Here is a 27,175-nt window from a genome sequence, read left to right on the forward strand (position 1 = left end):
AGTTCTCCACGACGTTCTCGCTGTCGCTTAGAGACTGATACTGGATTCGCATGGTACGTCTTCCCTGGGTGGAAAAAACGCCGGTTCTGGAGGACGTCGAGTTGTTGGGTGTCTGTAGTCTGCTGTGTATCACTGAGGTGGGACAGCGTAGCGTTATCAGACGTCGTATGAAGCCGGTCTGCCAGTGTAGCCAGTTGGGCTAATGGGGTGTCGTCAGCCATACTGAATAGGGCCGATTGAATGTGTTTTGGACAGAGTTGTATCCACAGTGATCTCACAATCTCGCTGGGGGCTGGACCAGTTGCAGTATGCATCACATACTGAATATGCCGCAGAAGCTGGGCTGGTGTTTTGTCTACTAACCTTTTGTCAGTGAGGAGTTGGTCCCTTTGTTGAATGCGGCGTTTCATTGCTGCCTGTAGAAGAGCGGCCTTCAATGCAGTGTACGTCCTGGTGTCCGGTGATGACAGCGGAGGCAGTGTGTATAGCCTCCGAGGTAAGTGTTGGCAGGGTACAGGCATATCGGGCTTTCTCAGTCGAAATTTCGTGAAGGTCGAAAATAGCCTCCATCTGCATGAACCAAAATTCTGGCTCATCTGCGTTGTATGCTGGAAACCTGGTAGATAAATCCATGACGAAGATCTAGTTTGTGACTAGGTGTTCTTTGTCACTCACTGGGTCACCAATGTAACGGTTCTATTGTTACGTAAAGTATGGTGACAAATAAACACAGACACTAAGATACTATATATATATTTGGTCGAATATACAGAAGTACACAGGTGATACGTTGGTGTGAGTTGAGCGCACTTAGCGTTGGTACAGTATCTCGCAAGTGTCTGCTCTAGACCACACTTGAAAGTAGACTAGTTAATGTTCGCTACACCGCTGCTTATATTGCTCGGGCATCTCACCGTGTTGCCCGGGCAACGCCTCACCTCATTCATCTCCAAAGGTTGACAGGAACATTAACACTATATTTGGAGCGAGTATATTATTGGGATAATCTACTCGCTACAATAATAATAAACCCGTGAGGCCGTAAGTTATTTATAAAGGAGCAATATTTAAGTGTTGTTGGTTTCAGGAGTGCTAGGCTTTCCTTGCACTTTTTGCTGATGGGAGTGTAAGACACTTGTATTTCAGGATACAGAAATACCCCGAAATTTCTGTATTATATTATATTCCATGATAATAAATAATGGAATATATATTATATTCCAATATATATTCCATTATATATAATGGAATATCATTGGCTACTACGTTGCATACAATAGGAATATTTTGAATAATGAGATTGGCAACACTTCTACTCAACCAGCTTGCTTATACGTTGCCTGGTCCACCACTGCTCCTGTGCCAGGTAAGTCCACTACGGGCTCACCATAGCCCGTGCTACTTGCCCCGCTCCTGTGCCAGGTAAGTCCACTACGGGGTCACCATAGCCCGTGCTACTTGGAACTTGTTCCGAGTAGCTTAATCTATAACAACATAGGCTGCCCGCTGGTTTCCCGCCAACAAACACCGCCAGTCAGTTTGTGTGTAAGTAGTAAGGATGATGCTGGGTCTCTCATCAACCTTATACACAAGTTTCAGAAAAATACAGAAGGGAAGTTTCAGCTCCTTTCAATGTTGATGATTTTTGTGCATCTGGGGCCAGATTCACGAAAGCACTTACGCAAATACTTACGAACGTGTACATCTTTCCTCAATCTTTGACGGCTTTGGTTACATTTATTAAACAGTTTACAAGCATGAAAACTTGCCAATCAACTGTTGTTATTGTTATAAACAGCCTCCTGGTGCTTCGGAGCTCATTACTTGTTTAATAATTGTAAACAAAACCTGCCAAAGATTGAGAAAAGATGTATAGGTTCGTAAGTGCTTGCGTAAGTACTTTCGTGAATCTGGCCCCTGGGATTATCCTCATGCCTTCATTTTGAATTTACTCTAGCAGGTACTCAACAATATTGTCCAAAATAATTAGAAATCCAAAAATAAACTATTTTGAAAATAAATTCAATAAAATAAAGGGTCAACAAAACATGTAGCACTATTTCCCAGACATTAGGATCAAAGACAATCTTGAATAAGACACCAATACTCGTAATAAATGAGGATAATGCACTAGAGGTTATCTTGAGATGATTTCGGGGCTTTTTTTTAGTGTCCCCGCGGCCCGGTCCTCAACCAGGCCTCCACCCCCAGGAAGCAGCCCGTGACAGCTGACTAATACCCAGGTACCTATTTACTGCTAGGTAACAGGGGCATAGGGTGAAAGAAACTCTGCCCATTGTTTCTCACCGGCGCCTGGGATCGAACCCAGGACCACAGGATCACAAGTCCAGCGTGCTGTCCGCTCGGCCGACCGGCTCCCTAGACCTAGAGGACTCTTCATCTGGCTCACTGTGGAGGCGGAATGTGTTTTTATTTTCTTTTATTATTTAACAGTCATAGGTATACACAGCAATGTGCTGCTACCCTATTCTATATGAAAGATTACACAGAGTACATATAAAACTGAAGACCATAATTTTAGCACTAGAAGCATGGATATATCTTGAGGTTATCTTGAGATGATTTCGGGGCTTTAGTGTCCCCGCGGCCCGGTCCTCGACCAGGCCTCCACCCCCAGGAAGCAGCCCGTGACAGCTGACTAACTCCCAGGTACCTATTTACTGTTAGGTAACAGGGGCATTCAGGGTGAAAGAAACTTTGCCCATTTGTTTCTGCCTCGTGCGGGAATCGAACCCGCGCCACAGAATTACGAGCCCTGCGCGCTATCCACCAGGCTACGAGGCCCCTAGATACAATCATTGTTGAGTTTTTCTAAAAAATAAAATCATAAATCAATGTTGGGAATTCTAAAAAAAAAGAGAGTAACCCCAGTCTATAAATGTGGTGATCTCACTGACGTCAACAACACCACTACACCACAGTCTCCGTGGTGTAGTGGTAAGACACTCGCCTGGCGTTCCGCGAGCGCTATGTCATGGGTTCGTATCCTGGCCGGGGAGGATTTACTGGGCGCAATTCCTTAACTGTAGCCTCTGTTTAACGCAACAGTAAAATGTGTACTTGGATGAAAAAACGATTCTTCGCGGCAGGGGATCGTATTCCAGGGACCATAGGATTAAGGACTTGCCCGAAACGCTACGCGTACTAGTGGCTGTACAAGAATGTAACAACTCTTCTATATATCTCAAAAAAAAAAAAAATACAGTCCAAAACAATCCTGCCAACCTTGTCCGAAATACTTGAAAAATTGAGCAGCTTTACTCCTATCTTGCCAAACAGGAGGGAGCCGGTCGGCCGAGCGGACAGCACACTGTACTTGTGATCCTGTGGTCCCGGGTTCGATCCCGGGCGCCGGCGAGAAACAATGAGCAGTGCTTCTTTCACCCTATGCCCCTGTTACCTAGCAGTAAAATAGGTACCTGGGTGTTAATCAGCTGTCACGGGCTGCTTCCTGGGGGTGGAGGCCTGGTCGAGGACCGGGCCGCGGGGACACTAAAGCCCCGAAATCATCTCAAGATAACCTCAAGAAGAAGATAACACAATATGCTTAGCTCTTGCCAATATGGCTTCAGACCCCAAAAAAGCACCAACGATGCACTTATTAGTATGATTAACTTGATTCACGCAGCTCTTCATAAAAATGAGTTCCCTGTTGGGTTATTTGTGGACCTGCGTAAGGCTTTTGACACTGTCAACCACCAAAACCTTCTTCTTAAATTACATCATTATGGAGTCAGAGGACACTCCCTACAATACCTCAAATCCTACCTTACTGACAGGCTCCAATATGTTTCTGTGAATAATACAATTTCTCCCACCCTACCCATCAACATTGGTGTTCCTCAGGGCAGCATACTTGGCCCTCTCCTCTTTCTCATCTACATTAATGACCTTCCAAATGCCTCCCAACACCTCAAACCAATTCTATTTGCTGACGACACAACCTTCATTTACTCCAGTCCTGACCCCCTTGCTCTAAATGCCACAGTAAATACTGAACTAAATAAAGTCCATCACTGGCTAACTGCCAACAAACTCACCCTTAACATTGACAAAACTTTCTATATTTTGTTTGGTAATAAATCCTAAAATGAGATTAATCTAAGAATAAACAATATCCAAATTAGTAATAGAGTAGATGGCAAATTCTTTGGTGTTCTCATCGATAACAAGCGGAATTTCCAGGGTCACATTCTAAATATAGCTAAAAAATGTAAGCGGTTGGGATTCCTTCTGAAATTAGATATAATGTACCTCCCCCTGCTCTGGAGTTAGTCAGCTGTCACGGGCTGCTTCCTGGGGGTGGAGGCCTGGTCAAGGACCGGGCCGCGGGGACACTAAAAAAAAAAGCCCCGAAATCAACTCAAAATAGATAACCTCAAGATAGATTAGATATAATATATTACTCTCTCATCTATCCTTATCTCAATTAAGGTATCTGAGATTAGGGGTTCTACTATACAAAATCATCCACGTCCTCTAATTACTCAACACAAACCAGCAATTAAAACAAAAACAAAGTTTGGCCCCAGATATCACTCGGTACCTTTATTTTCTAACAATCTTTGAATATGTTCGATATTAAGTCTAACTAGATATTAAGTCTTAAACTGGTTGAGAGAGGTACAGCCTTTGACATGGTTGGGAAGGTCATTCCACATTCTGGGTCCCTTGATTTGTAGAGCATTTCTGGTTTGATTAAGTCGTACTCTTGGAATATCAAAACTGTATTTATTTCTGGTGTGGTGCTCATGGGTTCTGTTACAACTTTGTAGGAAACGTTTAAGGTTAGGCAAGGATGGCAAGTGATCTCAAGTTAGTTTAGTTATTTTATTATGCACCCCATACCCCTCTTGTGGGCGGTAGTGGAAAGGGGTTAGAGAGGCACATAATGGGCTCAGGGACTGAACCCCACAATTCATTTAGCTAAGCAAGTTACAATCTTGACGAGCTGTTACAAAATTCAATATACATCGTCACATCATCACTGTATTAGAGATCGACCACAAGTACAGTTTCTAAATTAAGCAACTGACATTGTCCCAGTCATATTCATTCCCATTCAGCACGACCCTTTGTTTGCTATGTTTTAACCATTGTTTTATCCATTCCAGAAGTCTCCCATTTATTCCGTGTGCCTGTAATGTCCTTGCCAGTCTCTCCTGGGGTACCTTGTCAAAAGCTTTAGCAAAGTCCATATATATATATATATATATATATATATATATATATATATATATATATATATATATATAGTTGTGCAATAATTGGCTGTTGATTGCTGGTGTTGACTTCTTGATGTGTAGTGCCTCGCAAACGTCAAGCCGCCTGCTATCGCTGTATCTATCGATGATTTCTGTGTTGTTTACTAGGATTTCTCTGGCGATGGTTTGGTTGTGGGAAGAGATTATATGTTCCTTAATGGAGCCCTGTTGCTTATGCATCGTACATGAACTTGAAACCGTCCATATACTGCAGGTATGTTGACGACATTTTTACACAGGTACCTGATGTCAGACATCTGCAGGAGCTGAAGGAGGCATTTGAGCAGAGTTCCGTGCTGCGTTTCACTTACGAGATGGAAAAGGATGGGAAGCTGCCCTTTCTAGATGTAACAGTCATGGAAAGGAGCGGAGGTTTCCACACTGCAGTCTACACTAAGGAAACAAACATAGGAATGTGCCTAAATGCCAACAGCAACTGCCCAGACAGGTACGACGAAGAACTCTGTAGGGTAAGTTCATGTACGATGCATAAGCAACAGGGCTCCATTAAGGAACATATAATCTCTTCCCATAACCAAACCATCGCCAGAGAAATCCTAGTAAACAACACAGAAATCATCGATAGATACAGCGATAGCAGGCGGCTTGACGTTTGCGAGGCACTACACATCAAGAAGTCAACACCAGCAATCAACAGCCAATTATTGCACAACTATATTCTACCCACCTCAAGACTCCGCTCCAATATAGAAGCATCAAGAAATATGGACCAATAGGCTTTCTACAAACACTTCTATTCAATACCCATTGTTTCTGTTCTGTCTTGTGTTGATACTTTTAATACCCTATTAATATCCCCTCTTGTTCTGTCTTGTGTTAATGCCACATCACCCCTCCCACCTCACTCAAATGTAGATATAAAATCAGAGATACGTAAGTTCTAATCAGTTGTGTATTTGTGAAGTCTTTGAAAATGTAATAAGTTTTACGAAACGCGCCCGTGTCGCGTCAGACTAGAAATAAAAATGAATTTTGGAGAAGTGATTTTTGATTTACCTCCAACAGTGAAGCGTAATGTAAGAAAGATTGAGAAAATTCGTGTTAGAATTATTAATCTTACTTTTTCGGTCATATTTAATAATATATGTCTACAGGAAAGACTGCTACCAAAATATACTAATATATATATATATATATATATATATATATATATATATATATATATATATATATATATATATATATATATATATATATATATATATATATATATATATATATATGAACTTTGGATGGATATGGATATGGATATATATATATATATATATATATATATATATATATATATATATATATATATATATATATATATATATATATATATATATATATGGACTTTGCTAAAGCTTTTGACAAGGTACCACAGGAGAGACTGTATATATGGAGAGACGTATATATGGACTACGAACGAACCCCGAGCGCAGGCCACTCAGCCGTCAGGCCCCACTATGTAATTTGGCTTCTCCGAAACTCTGCATTTTGGTTCCAGGATTCCACATTCATTATTATTATTCAGTAGCTGCCTGTAGTTTAATTACTACATTATAAATTGTAGTAATTAAAATATTTTTAATATTGTGTTATACTAACTCCGAATTGTGAAAACAGATTATATGGAAATCTGAAATGTTTTGAAATATTTTGCTTTGAAATTTGCTGTCATTTACTCCTATTATAAAATAATTGGATGATTAGTACTATTCAATATATTATAAATTATTTATTGAGAGTGTAGTTGTTATAAGGGGGAGAGTGAGGTAATATTGGGGGTGAGATATTTTCCGAGTGAGCGTTGTTGTTGGCGGCGGCGGCCACGTTGGTTCCGTCTCTTTGTGTTGTTGTCGGGCCGGAGTGAGCATCTGCTGCTGCTGCTGCTGCTGCCACTCTCCCCACACTACTCTCCTCCGCCACACACCCAGCCATGGCGCCTACTAAGAAGTCTGTGAGTTAATGACCTGTTGACCTCTTTATCTACTCTTGTTACTCTGCAGTATTGCCTGTTTTAAGAGCATTTGTTGGTTAGCAGCCGGCCCCGGGCGGGCGGCAGCCGGCCCCGGGAGGGCGGCAGCCGGCCCCGGGCGGGCGGCAGCCGGCCACGTGCAGTGGGAGCAGCCGGCCACGTGCAGCGGGAGCAGCCGGCCCCGGGCGGGCGGGAGCCGGCCACGTGCAGCGGGAGCAGCCGGCCCCGGGTGGGCGGCAGCCGGCCCCGGGCGGGCGGCAGCCGGCCCCGGGCGGGCGGGAGCCGGCCACGTGCAGCGGGAGCAGCCGGCCCCGGGTGGGCGGCAGCCGGCCCCGGGCGGGCGGGAGCCGGCCCCGGGAGGGCGGCAGCCGGCCACGTGCAGCGGGAGCAGCCGGCCACGTGCAGCGGGAGCAGCCGGCCCCGGGCGGGCGGGAGCCGGCCACGTGCAGCGGGAGCAGCCGGCCCCGGGTGGGCGGCAGCCGGAAACTTGAACATTCCTAGACCTCGTTGGGCTCATATGTATGGAGGAACCTTAAAACCTTAGCGTTAATGTTTTAAGTCTAGGACGGTTTGGTTAGATTTTATTAGCAACAAATGTAACATCAGGTTTATGAAAATTCAATACTGTCCACTTACCTTAAAAAAACAATACCTGTCCACTTAAAAAAACAATTAGGTGAGTACCTGGACTGTTGACCACTTGCCAGATAAATATGCCAGCCGCTGAAGCATCACTGGTTGTCATAGCTAAGCATCCAAATTTTCAGTTTTTTTTTTTATTTATTTATATATACAATGAGTTCATAAATTCTTGTACAGCCACTAGCACGCATTGCATTTCAAGCCACGTCCTTAATTATTATATTTCCCGGGAATACGACCTGCCAATTCGGTTAATAACCAATTACCCATACACTACATTACATTTTTCATCAGTTACCCATTTTACTGTTGGGTAAACAGAGGCTACAATTATGGATTGGCACCAACTTAATCTTCCCTGGCACAAAAAAAAACCAAAAAAACTGAATATGAAACAAGGACAAAATTACTTGCAAAACATGAGGCGAGTGTTTTATAACTTTGCCATAGGGACTGCGGAGTATTAATAACTTCACAATATTGTAGCTCACTTTAAACTTGAAATCCATCAATCACTTGCCCTGAAATTCAGTATTCCAAAGCTGGATGAAAACCTTCTTGCAGCATTTGGTTCCTTGTCCGTGGACTCACAACCTGTGCGATGCTGTGCGAACCACTTGTATGTAGCTTTGTCTAATTTTGCCGTCTTCAGAGTTTTTGTATGTCTTATTGAGGTATTAGGATACCTGATCAACCAGGCTGTGACTCGTACGTCAGGCTGCGAGCAGCCGCGTCTAACAGCCTGGTTGATCAGTCCAGCAACCAGGAGGCCTGGTTGACGACCAGGCCGCGGGGGGGGGGGGGGGGGGGGACTAAGCTCCGGAAGCACCTCAAGGTAACCTCAAGGTAGTCTGGTTGATGGGGTTCTGGGAGTTGTTCTACTGCCCAAGCCCGGCCCGAGGCCAGGCTTGACTTGTGAGAGTTTGGTCCACCAGGCTGTTGCTTGGAGCGGCCCGCAGGCCCACATATACCTGGTTGATGGGGTTCTGGGAGTTCTTCTACTCCCCAAGCCCGGCCCGAGGCCAGGCTCGACTTGTGAGAGTTTGGTCCACCAGGCTGTTGCTTGGAGCGGCCCGCAGGCCCACATACCCACCACAGCCCGGTTGGTCCGGCACTCCTTGGAGGAATAAATCTAGTTTCCTCTTGAAAATGTCCACTGTTGCTCCGGGAATATTTCTTATGCTTGCTGGGAGGACGTTGAACAACCGGACCTCTGATGTTTATACAGTGTTCTCTGATTGTGCCTATGGCACCTCTGCTCTTCACTGGTTCTATTCTACTAGTGCATAGTCCCATACTCGCTAGTAGCTATGTATTTCAAGTAATCATCTTTTCTTCCTTGTACCAAAGATGGTACTAGTCCCTACACCAAATCATTGGCAATGCTCAAAGATAATCTTACATTCATCTTTGTAAGATGAATGATGTATAATTATGCCATTTTTATATTGTATAATCACGTGTAACTTGTCTTCAATGGTTAGCACAACTTTCATTCTTTATCCCTAGAACGATTGCTTCTGTAACAAGACGGTCTTGGCAGAAAATTGTCCACTCGTCCCGTTCATTAGCGCCACATCTTATTTACTCGTCCTCTTCCTTAGTGCCACATTTTTTTCGCCTCGATCCTTAGCAGCACAACTTGTCATCCCACATCTCTTCGCGGTTGCTTTCCATACTTGGCTATTTCCAAAAGCACTGAAGTGTGGTTACATAATTAATGTTGTAATGCGTTGTATAACAGTTTTCCATATCGGTCCGTCTAATTACCACAAGCTACCACAAACTTCAGAAAGCTTCCTGGCAATACGTTAGTAATGAATAAATATGATATATTTACTCATTATAATGTTGGTGCTGAATGTACAACACGAAAAAACATAATTTTAATCTGAAAAAGTATCTTTTTATAAAGAAATTAGACGAAAATAAAAAGCTGGTGACGCCAAATCAAGTCGACGATCCAAGCTTCGGTTAGGTTAGGTTTGGTTAGGTCAGCCTAACTTAATATATCATATTTATTCATTACTAACATATTGCCAGGAAGCTTTCTGAAGTTTGTGTAGTTTGTGGTAGCTTGTGGTAATTAGACGGACCCTTCCATATTTATTTGGGCAGTATTTACTCTTCACAAATCTTGTTGGCTGCTACAAGATTAAATATTTCCAATAAGGGCCCCTGATTTATCAGTTTTAACTTTTAATGATCAAATCTTAAAATTCCTTACAACAGTGGTTATTGCTTAAATAACCTTATATATTTAAGCAATAACTTTAAATAACCTTATTGCTTGTAGAGGTGTATATGCCCGTAGCAACCATTGTATCTTTCATACAATATCTTAATCCTTTTAAACAAGTTTCCTATGAGCATCGTAAATTTAAATTATATCGACAGTTTAATATTATTAATACATAGTGCATGTTCATGTTTGCAACAATTGGGCGTCGTGGTGTATATTTCTCGTGTTTATACCTGGTGTCCCGCCCCCTCTGCCACGCCCCCTCTGCCACGCCATGACTTCATTATGCTGTCTAATGGTGCCAGTTGAGGGGGCAAGAGAACATTTAGTCCTTAGGAAGCAGCATTCCACCATTGGAATGTCTGTGCCAAAACTCGGACTTACAGAATTATTTTATATATTGGTAGCATTCAACCAGGGTACTGCACTTTTTGGTAATTTTTCAAAATGTTAATTTCATGTACTTCATGTAAACTATTTTGTACTAGTATATAAAATGGGCATGTAACTACATATGTTTGAGGTTTAATGTTAGAAAATTGTTGAATTACAAAAATTAGAATATTATATAAGAATTGAAGTAGCTGCACAAGGTTCATGCACGGCAGCTCCTATTTTATCTACCCAATCTCATTCATATGTAATTTTATATGTAAATGAGATTGAATGATTCACTTTAATTTTAGTGGCATAAACTTGCTTAATTGACGGGGATTAATGAAGTAGATTTTCTAGATTTAATTGACGATTGCGCCTTAAGCAACCTTTAGGGAAACAACGCGTAAAAGTAATATTTTAGACTGTTAACTAACAGGGAAACTCAAATTAATGCCATCGAAATAGGGAGTGAGGGAACAGTGATCACAAAGAAATCAGACTTGCCTTAGAATGGAATAGATTTGTAGGATTTTTTTTTGAAAACCTGATTTTAATGGCCTAAGAAATTTTTTGGGTGAAATATATTAAGTCCTAGGTATGGGGATTGGGCTGATCTTAGAGCTAGATGTGAACCCAGCGATGGGCAATTAAAAAGGCATTTCGATGTATATTTAAAATATAACTTGTTAATGTCTTGAAAATAACTTGTTTAATGTAAACTTGAAATATGTTCCTGTGGTTTGCTTAGAATATTTTTGAGTTGTATTTTTAATCTACATTGAAATCCCTTTTTACATCACCCATCGCTGGGTTCACGTCTCGCTCCAAGACCGGCCGACCGACCTCCCATGCCCAGGACTTTCCACTATTATACCCAAAAATTTTAGGCCATTAATAGGGGCTGTTCTCCTTAACAAAATGTTCAATTTTTTTTTTAATATTCATCTAAAATAAATTTCTGAAAATATTTTGGCGAAAGTTTCAGGACACTGAGCCAATAAGTTGGAGATTTGTTTAACGTTTTTAATACATTTTTACATATTTTTAATATTTTTTTCAAATTATGCCCCCTTACCCAATAATTGTCATCATCAGAATTTTTCCATACTAATATTTATCCAAGTCTTTGAATCTTTTCTTCTATCAATTGTTTAGATTTTTTTTATTTATAAAATAAATAACTTATTATAACCTTATTTATAACCACTGCTATTTACTTTCATCTGTCCATTTATATACTTAAATCATATTGCCAATTACTGTCCATAGAGAATGTAAAGTAAGAAATTTTAATCTTAATAAGGAAGAGTAAAGTTAGTCCTTATATGCGTTAGTGAAATAATCTGTACTGTAGAGACCAAAATGTGAGGCCTCATAATGTAAATGGAGCTTAACAAGACAAAGATAAGGCAACAAGACTATATTAGGCATTGATAAAGATTAAAAATGAATCTCAGTATTCCACACATTTGCATTAATTCTTTGGCTCAAGATTCCTTCGTAGTCATTTGGGTAATTTTTTGCGTTTACTTACCATATTAGATGTGTCCAGCTGATATGTGAACTTATTAGTACCCAAGATCGGAATTTTTTTTGTTCAGAATGAAACGACATCTGCCAATCTTTAGTCCATTTTGAAGCCTATCTAAATCGTCTTAATGTATTACACAAGTTTTGTGCTTAGCCTTATGCTATACAAGTGGCTGAAATTAACGCTCGCTACTACTGCCTCATGAACAGGTCGCACTGCCGCCAGATTCCCAGTACTGTATTTGGAATCAAAATTTAACAATACCCTGCACTCCAGATTACATTCAACACTGTACTTCCTAAATCCAACTACACCAAACATGTCTTCAGCCATCCACTTGTTCCTTCAGTATTTAACAGGTGGCTTGTTAGTTTTGTTGAAACCGGGTAACTCTAAAAGCAGTCTGCCTCGAGTACAAATTTGTTGGGGTGCCACTATTCTATGCTGTTACCAGTAATGTATCTAATATTAGTGTGATCTTTTCAGAAAAAGGCCATCGAGAGCATTAACTCTCGGTTGGCTCTTGTGATGAAGTCTGGCAAGTACGTACTGGGCTACCGTCAGACCCTAAAGTGTCTTCGAGCTGGAAAAGCCAAGCTGGTGATTCTGGGCAACAACACTCCATCTCTCAGGTGAGACCGAGAAGTAAACCCTCACATGGATGGCCAACCATCTTGGTCAAAGTGGCACCAATTTGTACTCTGCTTGTTGGTGTCACACAAGATGGAATTTGGACAAGGGATAAACTTGATAAAAATGTTAATTTTAGAATGTTGACTTAACCCTTGTTCAAGGTGAGCTTCACTTCTTGCCAAAATGCCTTCCCATATTGACTTGTGTTGGTATTTTGGGAGAAATGTTGTCAGTGTGATGGTTTATGGAGTCTCATTATCTCTTCTGTGACATATAACAGTAAGTTACCCTGTGTATGTATAACCTAAGTTATGAACTCTTGAGCTGTGTGTGTTGATGTGCATTTTTAATGTAGCTGTAAACGCTTGCATTGCAGTGACAGGGAAGTATATTCAGGGCTTGATCAAAATTACTCTAAACTTGATGTAATGTAAGGCAAAATTGACTTTGTTGCTGATGGTTTTGGATGTTTGGCTTGGCAAATGCACTTGTAAACGGAGATTGTAGGTGGCATGAACTGAATGTAAATATTTCATGACGTCTAGAGTTGAGCCTTCATTGCACAGGGTTTGGAAATTTGAATGCACAAGTACGTTAAAAGATTGATTCAGACCTAGGTATGGTGATTAAATTGACGTTTATAAATTCTCAAATTCTTGAGATTTCTTGAATAACAAGATTTTGGTCAAGCTAGATATTAAATACGTTCCATTTTATTGTCCAGTTGGCTAACGGTAATTATAGGTAATTATTTCAGAATCGTGTATAATACATTATTGTACAAGACAAAGGGTGAGGTCAAAGAGTTGCATGAATCATTTTCTCATGTTTTTCTTTATTTGAAGGAAGTTGGAAAAACTAACTCCAAATCCAAAGTTCATTTTATAGTTTTAGTTAGCCCAACACAAAGAGGTGCATTTTGTTGGCTCTTGTTAAGATTATCAAAGGCAGCGTTTGAATAGTTAAAAGGTGTTATTGCGGTCGGGTATATAGCCAGGGAGGTGGTGGGGGTGAAGCACCTTGCTTAGGGGCCCATATGCCCACTGCAACTTACCAACCTGTTCCATGATGGCTGGGGCAGTATATTGTTGTATTCACAAAGATCGTAGTGTGTAATTTGGTTTTGCTGTTGATAGTGCTTGGTTCGTTAGATTTATAATGCCTCGCCAATGTCCAGCTTTTTGTTATCGTTGTATTTGTCAAATGACAAGATTGAGTGCTCTTCTCTGCAGACTTGCTGCATGGGTGTAATGATGCCCATCCTGCTTTCTCCCTCACATTGCACTCTAAATTTTAAGCCATCCTCAATTTAAAACATCGCGATGCTATTTCCCTGAGGCAAGACACCAGGTTTGCCGAGTTTTTTTTCTCAAACATGACTTATGGTTGTATATTGCATTACAGTTCGCCTGCCCACTCTTTACCACCTCTCAATTCCACAAGCGTTTTCTGGTCTTATGCCCCAACATCTCCACCAGCTTCTCATCTTCCACTAATCTGTTCAGAACTCAAGTCTTCGTGGTTTACTGCCACGTGTCTCCACCCTTCTTTCCAGTCTTCTGCTGTTCAGTTTGGTGTCCTTTCTCCACTTTCCTCCTTCTTGTCCCCTGTGGCTTTCCCTTCTTAACCCTTCTCCTGTGTCTTTTTGCCCCTCCATAAAAGCTGCTCTTCCAGCCAATGTCTATGCTCCTCCCTGTTGACTTCCTGTTGTCCATTTTCATCCTTGCTCACCTGCTGATACTGTGACAGCTGTCATACAGTCCAGTTGTTACTGGCTCCCCAGCATCTTGGTCAGAAGTGTATAGCTGGCTCCATTTTCCTCCTCCAGCAGGTCAGAAGGCATTGGTTCATTCCCAGCTTTCCACCTTTTAGCTCTCGTCTCTGTGGCAGAGTCGACTGACCCCGCTATCGAGGTTAACATTGCCTTCGATTCTCCATGACGCTGGTTGATATCATTTTGACAAAGTTGGCTGTCTTTGATAAAGTGTACTCCACGCTGTCCACAAAGTGCACTAAAGTCCTTCCCCTATTTCCGTGACTGCCCATCTCGAGGCCTCCTCCCACTCCAGATTGTCGGTCTACCTGCATCCCCTCCTGCCCCCACCTCAACCCAGCCATCTTTGCTTGATATACCTATGCTCCCCATCCTAATTTCACTGAATGTTGAACCAAGTATTGCCAACATGGACCAAGAGATATTCTTGCGATGGAGGCATCCTTACAGAAAAAGGAAGGTGGTGAAAGGGAACCATGGCAGGAGGATCTTCTTACCTGGAGAGGATCTTGGGAGTTGTTCTATGAGGCCAGACTGAATTTATGGAGTACAGTGATTTTCTCATCACATTACTGTAATTACTTCATGTATGGGGATATTGATGGGTATCTTTAATAGTTGTTTGTATTAATGAGGCCCTACAGTAGATAATTCAGATTAGACCCAAGTTTCAGATCCATACAATATTATTTAAATTAGAAAAAAGTTAGGCAATTCTAGCATACAGTTTAATGAGTAGATGCGATTTTGATAGTTGGTTTGGTATTAAAAATAAATATTTGTATTTTGGACTAATTTCTGAAGTTCAGGAACACTAGCTTCAGTGTAGTCTGTGTGAAGGCACGGTGATACTTTGCATAAATATACTGTACTGCTTAGTGTTAATTGGTTTGTCTAATCCTAATTTGTGTAGTTGTGCAGTTATTTCTTTATATTGCTCATCCCTCATTGCTGTTTTTCTCCTGCTCTAGCTTTGACTTCAGCCTGATGTTACACAGTTTTGTGCATTGAAGTAGATTATCCTTCTTCTGAGATATGCTAATGAATCCTCAGGTGGATAAGGTGTTAACTGTGGCCTTGCTACAACAGGTGGTGGGGGGGGGAGCTGCTCTGTTGCTGTTGTGCCGCCTCATCTCTCATCTTTGGTTATCATTGGATAACCAAAGCCGGTTGGCCGAGCGGACAGCACACTGGACTTGTGATCCTGTGGACCCGGGTTCGATCCCGGGCGCCGGCGAGAAACAATGGGCAGAGTTTTTCACCCTATGCCCCTGTTACCTAGCAGTAAAATAGGTACCTGGGTGTTAGTCAGCTGTCACGGGCTGCTTCCTGGGGGTGGAGGCCTGGTCGAGGACCGGGCCGCGGGGACACTAAAAAGCCTTGAAATCATCTCAAGATAACCTCAAGAATCCTTGGTGACTGATGATGACCTTTGCTTTCTTGTTAGCATCTTAGTGATACCCAGGATTTTTTTACCGTTCTTTTCCAGTGCTAAATATTCTTCCAGGCTTTGTGCCTTCGATAATTACTTGTACTGGTGAGGGGGTTGTAAATGTTATTTTGCATGCCACTTTGTCATCTATAATTTCACATTATATTTTATTATATTTCACATGTAATTATGCGTGGCCCAACTTGGGCTGATTAATGTTTATTCCTGTATAGGGATGTTACTAGTATTTATCAAACTATAGTATTCCTGTTGGATTTTCAGTTGGTGTTTTACCTTTTGAAGGTACTGCAATAGTTGATAATAAATTTCACTAAGTACTTTGTAATAAATTTTAATGTTTAATGCCCTCTCAGCCCCATCAGTTGACATTATTGCAATCTGATGCCAGGAGATGGGCAAGAACACACAGTCTGTAGGAAGCAAGCCTCTACACTAATTGGAATGCTTGTGCCGTATTTCAGACGCACAAACCTGCCCATGCACGAGTGCACACAAAGCCTCTACACTAATTGGAATGCTTGTGCGGTATTTCAGACGCACAAACCTGCACATGCACGAGTGCACACACACACATTTGAGCCGTAATTGTTATGTAGGTGTAAATGTGTTCATCTTGCAGGAAGTCTGAGATAGAGTACTATGCCATGTTGGCCAAGACGGGCGTTCATCACTACTCTGGCAATAATATAGAACTGGGAACTGCCTGTGGTAAATACTTCCGAGTGTGTTCCCTTGCTATTACTGACCCCGGAGATTCTGACATCATTCGCACAATGCCAACAGAATAAACTAGGTAAGATGCTTTGTTTTGTCTGGAGTTTAAGAGGTTATGATGTTGAATACATTTAAGAGGTTGTGGGCAAAGAAATAAAATTTTCCTCCATAATACATTTAATGGTTTCGGTAATTGTTAAATGCATTCCTTAGTTTCAAATAGATAAGAATGGGTAATGCTCAGTTTTTTACCTTTACATATAGCCCCACAAAATTACTATGTATTGGGCCAAAACTGAATCTGCTGTGAGCTGTTAGAGTTGATAGTGATGGCTGCTCAGCAGTGCCAGGCATCAGTTTTGCTGCAAGCAAAAGAAAGCTTAATATAGTGAACCAAACCTTTCCCAACTGTCAACTATTCCCATAGCAACAGTTGAGCAGGTGTAGTCACAGGATGAGAGCTTTGCTTGTGGTTATCTTGAGGTTATCTTGAGATGATTTCGGGGCTTTAGTGTCCCCGCGGCCCGGTCCTCGACCAGGCCTCCACCCCCAGGAAGCAGCCCGTGACAGCTGACTAACACCCAGGTACCTATTTACTGCTAGGTAACAGGGGCATTCAGGGTGAAAGAAACTTTGCCCATTTGCTTCTGCCTCGTGCGGGAATCGAACCCACGCCACAGAATCACGAGTCCTGCGCGCTATCCACCAGGCTACGAGGCCCCCATGGTGTCCTGTCTTCCCAGTACTCTTGTCCTCTAATGCTTTGAAACTACTGAAGGTTACATCACATTCAGTTTCGGTGTGAAGGTTACCATGTAAAGTTGTTAATAATGTTCGTTACACAAGTAGTTTCACAAAACACTTATATTCTGATATTTACTGGCTGCCATTTTAATAGTATAAGGAAAGTACAGAAGTTATATTGCACCAAAAATTGGTTCATCATACTTATTGCTTCTGAATAATAATAAATGTATTTAATTTTGTTTTGTATTTCATACTTTTAGCCAAATTATGGTTCCAAGGAAATAACCCAAGTAACCCATTTGCCTAATTATTTATTGGCCAATAAAAATGAGAACGTGCCTAGATGCAAAATGTCCCATCAGATAGGTCTGATAATGAGTCATTAGTTACATCTGTGATGCCTTATTACCTCTTGGAGGCTCCCCGTTAGCTCCGTCTGTGATGCCTTATTACCTCTTGGAGGCTCCCCGTTAGCTCCGTCTGTGATGCCTTATTACCTCTTGCAGGCTCCCCGTTAGCTCCATCTGTGATGCCTTATTACCTCTTGGAGGCTCCCCGTTAGCTCCATCTGTGATGCCTTATTACCTCTTGGAGGCTCCCCGTTAGCTCCGTCTGTGATGCCTTATTACCTCTTGGAGGCTCCCCGTTAGCTCCGTCTGTGATGCCTTATTACCTCTTGGAGGCTCCCCGTTAGCTCCGTCTGTGATGCCTTATTACCTCTTGGAGGCTCCCCGTTAGCTCCGTCTGTGATGCCTTATTACCTCTTGGAGGCTCCCCGTTAGCTCCATCTGTGATGCCTTATTACCTCTTGGAGGCTCCCCGTTAGCTCCGTCTGTGATGCCTTATTACCTCTTGGAGGCTCCCCGTTAGCTCCGTCTGTGATGCTTTATTACCTCTTGGAGGCTCCCCGTTAGCTCCGTCTGTGATGCCTTATTACCTCTTGGAGGCTCCCCGTTAGCTCCGTCTGTGATGCTTTATTACCTCTTGGAGGCTCCCCGTTAGCTCCGTCTGTGATGCCTTATTACCTCTTGCAGGCTCCCCGTTAGCTCCGTCTGTGATGCCTTATTACCTCTTGCAGGCTCCCCGTTAGCTCCGTCTGTGATGCCTTATTACCTCTTGGAGGCTCCCCGTTAGCTCCGTCTGTGATGCCTTATTACCTCTTGGAGGCTCCCCGTTAGCTCCGTCTGTGATGCCTTATTACCTCTTGGAGGCTCCCCGTTAGCTCCATCTGTGATGCCTTATTACCTCTTGCAGGCTCCCCGTTAGCTCCGTCTGTGATGCCTTATTACCTCTTGCAGGCTCCCCGTTAGCTCCGTCTGTGATGCCTTATTACCTCTTGGAGGCTCCACATTTGGGGGGTGAAAACAGTATGAACCCTTTCCCGTTAAAGCTTAAAAACTCGTCCTCATCCTTTTCCAGCACTGATGATCTATTTACTATACCTTTCCTATGATACATTTCACCCTTGTATACCCTTTTGGTAAAGATTCTCAGGCACACTACTACTAGTACTACTACTAGTAGTAGTACTACTACTAGTAGTAGTAGTAGTACTACTACTAGTAGTAGTAGTACTACTACTACTAGTACTATTACTACTACTAGTAGTAGTAGTACTAGTACTACTACTAGTAGTAGTACTAGTACTACTACTAGTAGTAGTACTAGTACTACTACTAGTAGTAGCACTAGTGCTGCATGCTTGCTTGCTTCCTTCCTTCCTTCCTTCTTCACCCATTCCCGAACTCTAGCGCTTACGTTTATTGACTCGTCCCGTTCCTTAGCCCCTCATCTTAGTCACTCGTCCAACATATCTAATATCCATCACTATCCATCCCACAAACTATTTCCAGGAGCACTGACGTGGATGAATCATTGTGTGACAAATTTGCAGTCGACAACATTACCTAAGTATTCCCAAAAGGGATTTGTTAATGTTAAACTTAATATCGAGTTTTAAAATGTCTTAGAACAATGGTTATTGCTTAAATGAAGAGCCTATAGCAACTCTTGGGTATTTTGTTCAATATCTGTAAGTTGTTTTTTAAACTTGTTACTTATGAGCATTGTAAATTTGTTTTTGTAACTGCCTATTGTATATTAACTTATTTTTAATGTATGGTGTACACGTTTGCAACAATTGGGAGCCATCATGTATTTCTCCTGTTTAGACCTGGTGTCCCGCCCCCTCTGCCACGCCATGACTTCATTATGCTGTCTAATGGTGCCAGTTGAGGGGGCAAGAGAACATTTAGTCCTTAGGAAGCAGCATTCCACCATTGGAATGTCTGTGCCAAAACCCGGACTTACAGAAATGTTACATTGTATACTGGCAGCTCCCAACCAGGGTGTTGACATTTTTGGAACTTTCCTAAATTTTCATTTCATGTACGATTATTATTGTGTTCTAGTAATAGATGGGCGTGTAACGTTGAATCATAGTAACTATTTTGGAAATTGATTTAATACTTTAATAGTTAAGCCCATAGTTTGTGATAGTTTGATGTTTGTGAACATCACACGTCCCCCCTTCCCATCCTGATCACACCCATCCCATCGTGTGGAGTATACCCACATCACTATCAACAATGTTGGTAGTGATGTAGATAGATTTGAGTATAGTAGATAGATGTGCTAATGCTCAGTTTTATACTTTTACATAGAGGCCCACAAAAGTATTTGTTGACCGTTAAATGCATTTCACAAGTCAGTTGGGAGCTGTGGTGTTTTTCTCTTTTGTTTTAAAATGTGAATTTTCCTCCATATGGACAAGCTAGACAGTCTTGTGTGTACATTACTGGTCCTAATATGGTAGATGTGAGAGGAGCATTTGCTCTAATGGCTTAAAATAATTACTTAATTCCATTCGTCTGGAATTTTAAGAGTACTTAATTATGAAGCATATGTGGTTGCTTTACTTGGAAAAATACTTTGCATTCAAATTCACTTTAATTTTAGGCAGGAATGGTTGTATTGGACAAGGTTAAAACTTGCAATTTGTAGGTTGTGAAGTTTAGCCTAATGCTAAGAAGTTTAATTACAAAAAATCTAATTACTTTTTTGTTCTTTTCAGGTTACAACGGAAATCTCAATGTCGGTTCAGAATAAAATTGACAATCGTTTCTAAAAGCATTTAAATACCCCTCTGGAGTGTACTCTTTTGTATTTTGAAGCACTGACTTACATGTTTTGTGAAGTCTGTTTCATGCAGTTTCAGTATTACTAATTTCATACCTCATAATTTACCTTTCATGAATTCGGAGAGAATCTGGAGGATGATGAACATAATGAATGTTATATGGTAAAGTCTGGTGAGAATGAAATTGTTAACTTTTGCCTATAGACTTTATTTATCAGGGATGCATACAAATCTGTCGATATAAAGGCCAGGCGAGGGTATAATATTGTATCAATTTGTTTTAGCATGAAAAATATTTTTTTATCCCATGGGAACAGGTAAATGTGTGTTACTTTGGGTGAAAAACAGGCTCAATTGTATCATAAAGAATCTCTCATAATTTGTTGTGCAAACACAAATGTTTGTTTACACAAATCTGTGTTGAAGTGATGAATCATTGAGGCAATGGTGTCGTCTGCCTTAACTTGGCCACTCAAAGACAAAAGCAAACCAACCTGGAACTATTGGTGCCTAACCAGGATTTTAAGAGTGGCCCGCCTACAGGCAAAGTGTTTGCCGAATCACTAGTATGGGCAAAGTGTTTGAGGATGTTAATTTCAACTTTCTCTCTAGCAAATACATTTGGAAAATTCCCGAAAGTATATTGTTGGTTTCTCCCATAATATGGCTTAAAGAAAGACGCCACTTAAGTGTTATTTGCCTTTACCACATCTCAAACAAATGTTGATGGCATTTTAATGCTGATCTCATTGTGGGGGTTTTCAAGTTTCTTGGGTACTATCGGCTATATACGATTTATATACAAAGTTTAAAGAACCACTATCATTTTCAACTGGTACAAAGTCGTAGGATTATCGGATTTTTTCCATCCATTTATGCATAATAAAAAAAATTTAATTTAACCCCTGATGGTATTTTCAAATGATTAAAAAAAAAGGGAGGGGAGACCTCCTTTAAACCTTTGTTTGCCGTCACACAGTTACAAGAATAACATCTTTGCACTAAGTAATAATCGGCCTGTCCTCCAAAAAAAAAGTCCATTCCATGCACCTGCCAAACCCTGTTTATGAATGAAAGACTGCTTACACAAGACTTCTGATGTCGTCCGAACACTTCCGGAACCGGTGCTTAGCTGACATCTTGTTCGAACCACAACGCTGTAAATGCTTCACCCATGTACTACAAATAATCACCAACAGAACCTAAACAGCGCATAAATATGCACAATATGCTAATACACAATAATAATAATTTATATTAGAGAAGTTCAGTTTTGAATGAACAATGCTAAAATTTATGAATGCATCTTTAGGGTCACCACTGGATAGAATGAACTTGGTCCAAAGACCCGTTGGTAATAGAGCACAATGAAAACTTGTTCAGTGCCAAGTAAATAAATGGCAGTTTTTCTCAACTTTACCACATTTTCATCGATTTGTTAATATTTGCATCCTTGAGCGATATTTAGCGTCCTATGATTACTGGTATTCTGCACATTTGACGGCGCTACATAACCTTCCCGGCTTGGTGCCTTTTTTTGATAATTATTTCATCGGCTGGTCCAGGAAATGGACAGATAGAGGGGCAGGATTTTAATATGTTTGAAGGATAAATTTGGCTACTAAAAATATATTCAAATTCAGGATCTATATTATAAAATACATTTAAAGCAAAGGCCTATTTGTGTTTTTTATCCATACACATGGTGCTACACAGCCTTCCCAGTTTGGTGCCTTTTGATAATTACTTCCCACCCCCACTTTATTAAAGAAACTAAAGATGATAATCGGTAGTAGTATTGATTAAGACTCACATCAGTATCCAATTCACATGAATTTGTGATGCATATATATGTTCAGCTGTCAAAAGAAAGTTGGGTCATTGGTTAAATGGCCTCAAACCTAAACATTCACTTTAATTTTAGACAGGATATGAATTACTTTGTCGCCTTTTGATAATTGCTTAAACAGTGCATTCAAGCTTGCCGTTTGTTTTGCATGCATTTTTGCCATGATTATACTCCTAATTTTCCCTAATTACACTTATCTTCCTAGGAGGCTTCAACTTGCCCAGTGTAAGATGGCGAATAACAAACTATTATACCAGGAAATTTAACTGGAAATAACTAACCACAGGTCAGAGAACTACTTACATTGTAGCAGATAAAAGCCATCTAGGGCTGAAAATATTCTAGATCTGATCTTTACAATCTATAGTGCAGGCTAGTCAAACCGAGGATCGCCCAAGGGCCATATAGGTCACTTTTTAAATGAGGGGCCACAAGATAACCAGTAATATACAATGTGTATACAAGCAAAATTTATTTCAAAGTACTGTACATCAAGCAGAAGTCCTTTGAGTAGCTGGTGTCCATTTCCAAAAATGTGAGGTTTGAAATAAGTTTGAGGTAGAATACACAAAGGGATGAGGTAGCTCAAGCTATTCTCACCCCGTAATGTGAGGTTTGTAAGGCAGGATCTATTTTTAACAAACCCATGTGTCGATTTTACAAGATTGTTCACAGAGATGGTGAATGATTCCCTTCCTTAGGATTCTCTCCTAGAGGGGTCCCTGTCTTGTAAAACCTTGACCCATGTGACTAAAGCTTTTACCCCTTCTACAGTTCTGAAATACCTTTTCCTTGAACACTTCTTCACACTCCTGCTCCATTTCCGTCTTTACCGATGGGTTAAAGTCTGCCGATGGCGTAGGCTACTCTTGTTTTTCCTGACCACACCTCTGTGTTGCCTGCCTACAGAGACTAGCATTTTCATAACGGAACTTTATGCTATTTTAAATGCTCTTCAACTGCTTTCTTGCTGTCAATCTTCCTTTATTGTTGTAGTCGACTCGCAGTGCCGGTGGTGGGAAATGGCTCTGGCGAGGTTACGTATTGGTCATACACGTTAAACTCCTGAGCACTTAATGCAGCGCTGCCCTGCTCCTTATTGTCCCTCTTACGGTCGTGCATATCCTTGATGAATTACAAATGCAGTCGGATTCTACACACAGCAAAGTATCTTGAAGTGTGGATACTTGGTTTCTTTTTATAACTTCCTGAACAGTTTAAAAATTTCAGGAAGTTTGCCACAAAGATTATGGCAATGTTCAGTTCTACCTGTGTGTGTGAACACACATGAAATCATGAAATGAACACACATGAAATAATTTTCCTTCATGAAATCAACTTACTTCTCAGAGAACAAGGCTGAATGATAAACATTTGCCATTTCTGATTAAAGTGGGAACTGCACAGACATTTCAGCCAGACATAGCAAAAATCGTCGTTAAACAGAGGTGTCAAGCTACAGGACAAAGCACTAAAAATGATTGTACAAAAAAACATTAATTTATGCCTATTCAATGTATTTGTGTTTACTAGTTGTGTTTTTACGGGGGTTGAGCTTTGCTCTTTTGGCCCGCCTCTCAACTGTTAATCAACTGTTTACTAACTACTATTTTACTTATTTATTTATTTATTTTTTTCCCCACACCACACACACCCCAGGAAGCAGCCCGTGACAGCTGACTAACTCCCAGGTACCTATTTACTGCTAGGTAACAGGGGCATTCAGGGTGAAAGAAACTTTGCCCATTTGTTTCTGCCTCGTGCGGGAATCGAACCCGCGCCACAGAATTACGAATCCTGCGCGCTATCCACCAGGCTACGAGGCCCCCATTTGTTGCTGTTGTTGCATAGACATGCATGTTGCATGCAGCTGTTTAAAATTTCGTTTTTTTACTTTTGTTAAACTACTTCATTACTTTGTATTCATGAATGTGGTTAGCCACTAAACCATTTGTATGCACATTGTATACAGTACTTCCAAGTTTAAGTAATAAAAATATCCTACAATAATTTTGATTAAATGACTTTAATTAGTTGTGTGGCCCTCATGACAACACAAATATGATCGATATGGCCCTCGGACCCTCAGTTTGACATGCCTGCATAGGATACACCTCTTTGGGCATATAGAGGTGGAAAAAAATGCAGAATAGAGCCAGTGAAGAGCAGGGGTGCCATAGCCACAACCGGAGAACACTGTGTAAACATCAGAGGTCCAAGTTTGTTTAAATTAACAGCCTCCCAGCGAGTATAAGAAATATTGCCGGAACAACCGTGGATATCGAAAAGAGAAAACTAGATAGTTTTCTTCAAGAAGTGCTGGACCAACCGGGCTGTGGTAGATATGTGGGTCTGCGGGTCTCCAAACAGCCTGTTGGACCAAGCGCTCTCTCAAATCAAGCCTGGCCTCGAGCCGGGCTTGGGGAGTAGAACACTTGGAACCCCATAAGCAGGTATATACTCCTGTGAAATAGTGTATGCTTTCTAACACTACTGGAAAGAGTTTTTGTCTTAAGATCCCTACTAATCAAATCTCGGATATTGGGAGTGTATAAATAGCCTAAGCTACTCGATTCTTTTGAGATGTATCTCAATTGTCTCAATAAACGTACTTAAACTTCAATCTCTGAATTTTTTTTACATTCATACTTTCTTTTTTAATCTCAAGGTTCCAGCTGTTATCTTTTAATTACTGTATTAACATTTATTTCGTTTAGAAAACTACAGATCATTTTTTTGTTATGCAGCTTATAAATTTTTTTATACGCCTTAAGTATATAATTTTTGTTTAAATATTAGAGCCACTGGGAAATATAACATATAATTTCATTTGTTAATTATCAGATAAGTTGTCACGAATACCTTTTTGATCCTTTAGTTTAAAAGTACCTGTAATAGAAAAGTAAGTTTTAAATGAACGAAACCTCGGAAAATGAAGAAACGACGACATTTCATTCCGTCATGGACCGACATGGTCGACATTACTGCCTTGCTGTAAAAGTCGTAATATTTCAGGAAATTAGGAATGACAGAAGAGCAGTTACACAAAGGCCAGAAAGCACGAGTATAAAGATCTATGACATGTTTAGAACAGAGAACTATATGTACGGGCAGCATAAAACATCCACTAGACAGTGTGACATAGTAATTGCCAGAATTAGGGTGGGATATAGATATCTGGCAAGTGGCTGCAGGTAATGAATCCCCCAATGGTGAACATTCTAATTGTAAACTATGTGAACAAGAGCTGGGACATACTCTCCAACACATATGAAGCTAAAACAAGATTTTTGGACCTGTAAATTTGTAGACCTCATCCTGGAAACATTCTTGTATCAACATGTTAAACAAGCTACGAGGATGAGGGAAGGGGACGTTCCCTCCATGCTAGATTTGATATTTACCTGGAAGGAGGAAGAAATATTTGACATTCAGTACCTTCCTCCCTTGGGTAAAAGTGACTATGTCTTTTTGGGAATAAAGTATGCAATGCGTTATAATCTGGAAGAAAATAAGAAGGTTGATGAAATTGAAAAACCTGACTTTAGGAGAGGACATTATGGCAACCTTAGAAATTTTTTTAGTGAGTATAACTGGACAGACTTGTTGCTAGGCAAGGAAGTGAATGAGATGTATGTCAACTTTTGTGAAATATATTCGAACGGCACAAAAAAATTTATACCAAAACAGAGATGCAGAACTAGGAAACAGGATTGGTTCAACAGAAAGTGCGAGAGGGCCAGAGACCAAAAGACACAAAAATGGAATCAATACAGGGAGAGACCAAACCCCCAAACATACCAGCGATACAAAGATGCAAGAAACAACTACACGGCAGTGAGGAGAGAGGCAGAAAGAAATTTTGAAAAAGGGATTGCAGACAAATGTAAAACAGAACCAGGTCTATTTTATAAATTCATAAACAACAAATTGCAGGTAAAGGATAATATTCAGAGGTTGAAAATGGGAAATAGATTCATGGAAAATGAAAAGGAAATGTGTGAAACATTAAACAAAAAGTTCCAAAGTGTGTTTGTACAAAATGAAATCTTCAGGGAACCAGACACAATAAGAATTCCAAAGAACATAGAGCACATAGAGGTGTCTAGAGACGAAGTGGAAAAAATGCTCAAGGAGCTAAATAAGAACAAAGCAGTTGGTCCAGATGGAGTATCACCATGGGTTCTGAGAGAATGTGCACCTGAGCTCAGCATTCCACTTCAACTGATTTTTCACGCATCCCTCTTTACAGGAGTTGTAGCTGGTGTGTGGAAAAAGGCTAACATAGTTCCAATCTACAAAAGTGGAAGCAGGGAAGACCCCCTTAATTATAGACCTGTATCATTGACAAGTGTAATAGTCAAAATATTGGAAAAAATAATTAAAACTAAATGGGTAGAACACCTGGGGAGAAATGATATACTGAAATATCAGACAGACAGTATGGATTTCGATCTGGAAGATCCTGTGTATCGAATTTACTCAGTTTCTATGATCGAGCAACAGAGATATTACAGGAAACACTTGCTCTGGGTGTGTAAAAATGACCTGCCAGCTTGGAATATCCTAAAAAACCTTCTAGATAACATGACGCATGAACGGAAAACATCATTCATTGGAAGCCTACCAGCCATCCAGAAGGAGTGGGAAAGGAACAACAATTCTAATATACAAGGGGCGGAGGCTATAGTCAGGGATGAAACTGAGGCTGAAACTCAGGAAGTTGCAAACTCTGACTCAGTAGGCCTGGATGTAGATGACATTAAACTAGAAAGTGTACCTGACAGCTCGATAGGTACAGACACCA

The 27,175-nt window shown here is 40.9% G+C and overlaps 1 protein-coding gene across 2 annotated transcripts; it reads left to right on the top strand.

Annotated features, from left to right (window-relative positions):
* Window positions 1-7,109: 7,109 nt before the first annotated feature.
* LOC123755843 (large ribosomal subunit protein eL30-like) lies at window positions 7,110-20,502 on the top strand. 2 transcript variants are annotated; one of them, XR_011222936.1, is made up of 5 exons: window positions 7,110-7,248; window positions 12,546-12,691; window positions 16,539-16,712; window positions 19,234-19,291; window positions 20,454-20,502. XR_011222936.1 is itself a non-coding variant. In XM_069305459.1 (4 exons), exons 1-3 carry the CDS (start codon window positions 7,228-7,230, stop codon window positions 16,705-16,707), a joined length of 336 nt encoding a protein of 111 aa, XP_069161560.1. In that variant the 5' UTR covers window positions 7,110-7,227; the 3' UTR covers window positions 16,708-16,712; window positions 20,454-20,502. The 2 variants fall into 2 exon arrangements, 1 of the variants encoding a protein (XP_069161560.1); XM_069305459.1 differs by lacking the exon at window positions 19,234-19,291.
* Window positions 20,503-27,175: the final 6,673 nt, after the last annotated feature.

Source organism: Procambarus clarkii, chromosome 55 (assembly GCF_040958095.1).
Source record: "Procambarus clarkii isolate CNS0578487 chromosome 55, FALCON_Pclarkii_2.0, whole genome shotgun sequence".
Taxonomy (NCBI): domain Eukaryota; kingdom Metazoa; phylum Arthropoda; class Malacostraca; order Decapoda; family Cambaridae; genus Procambarus; species Procambarus clarkii.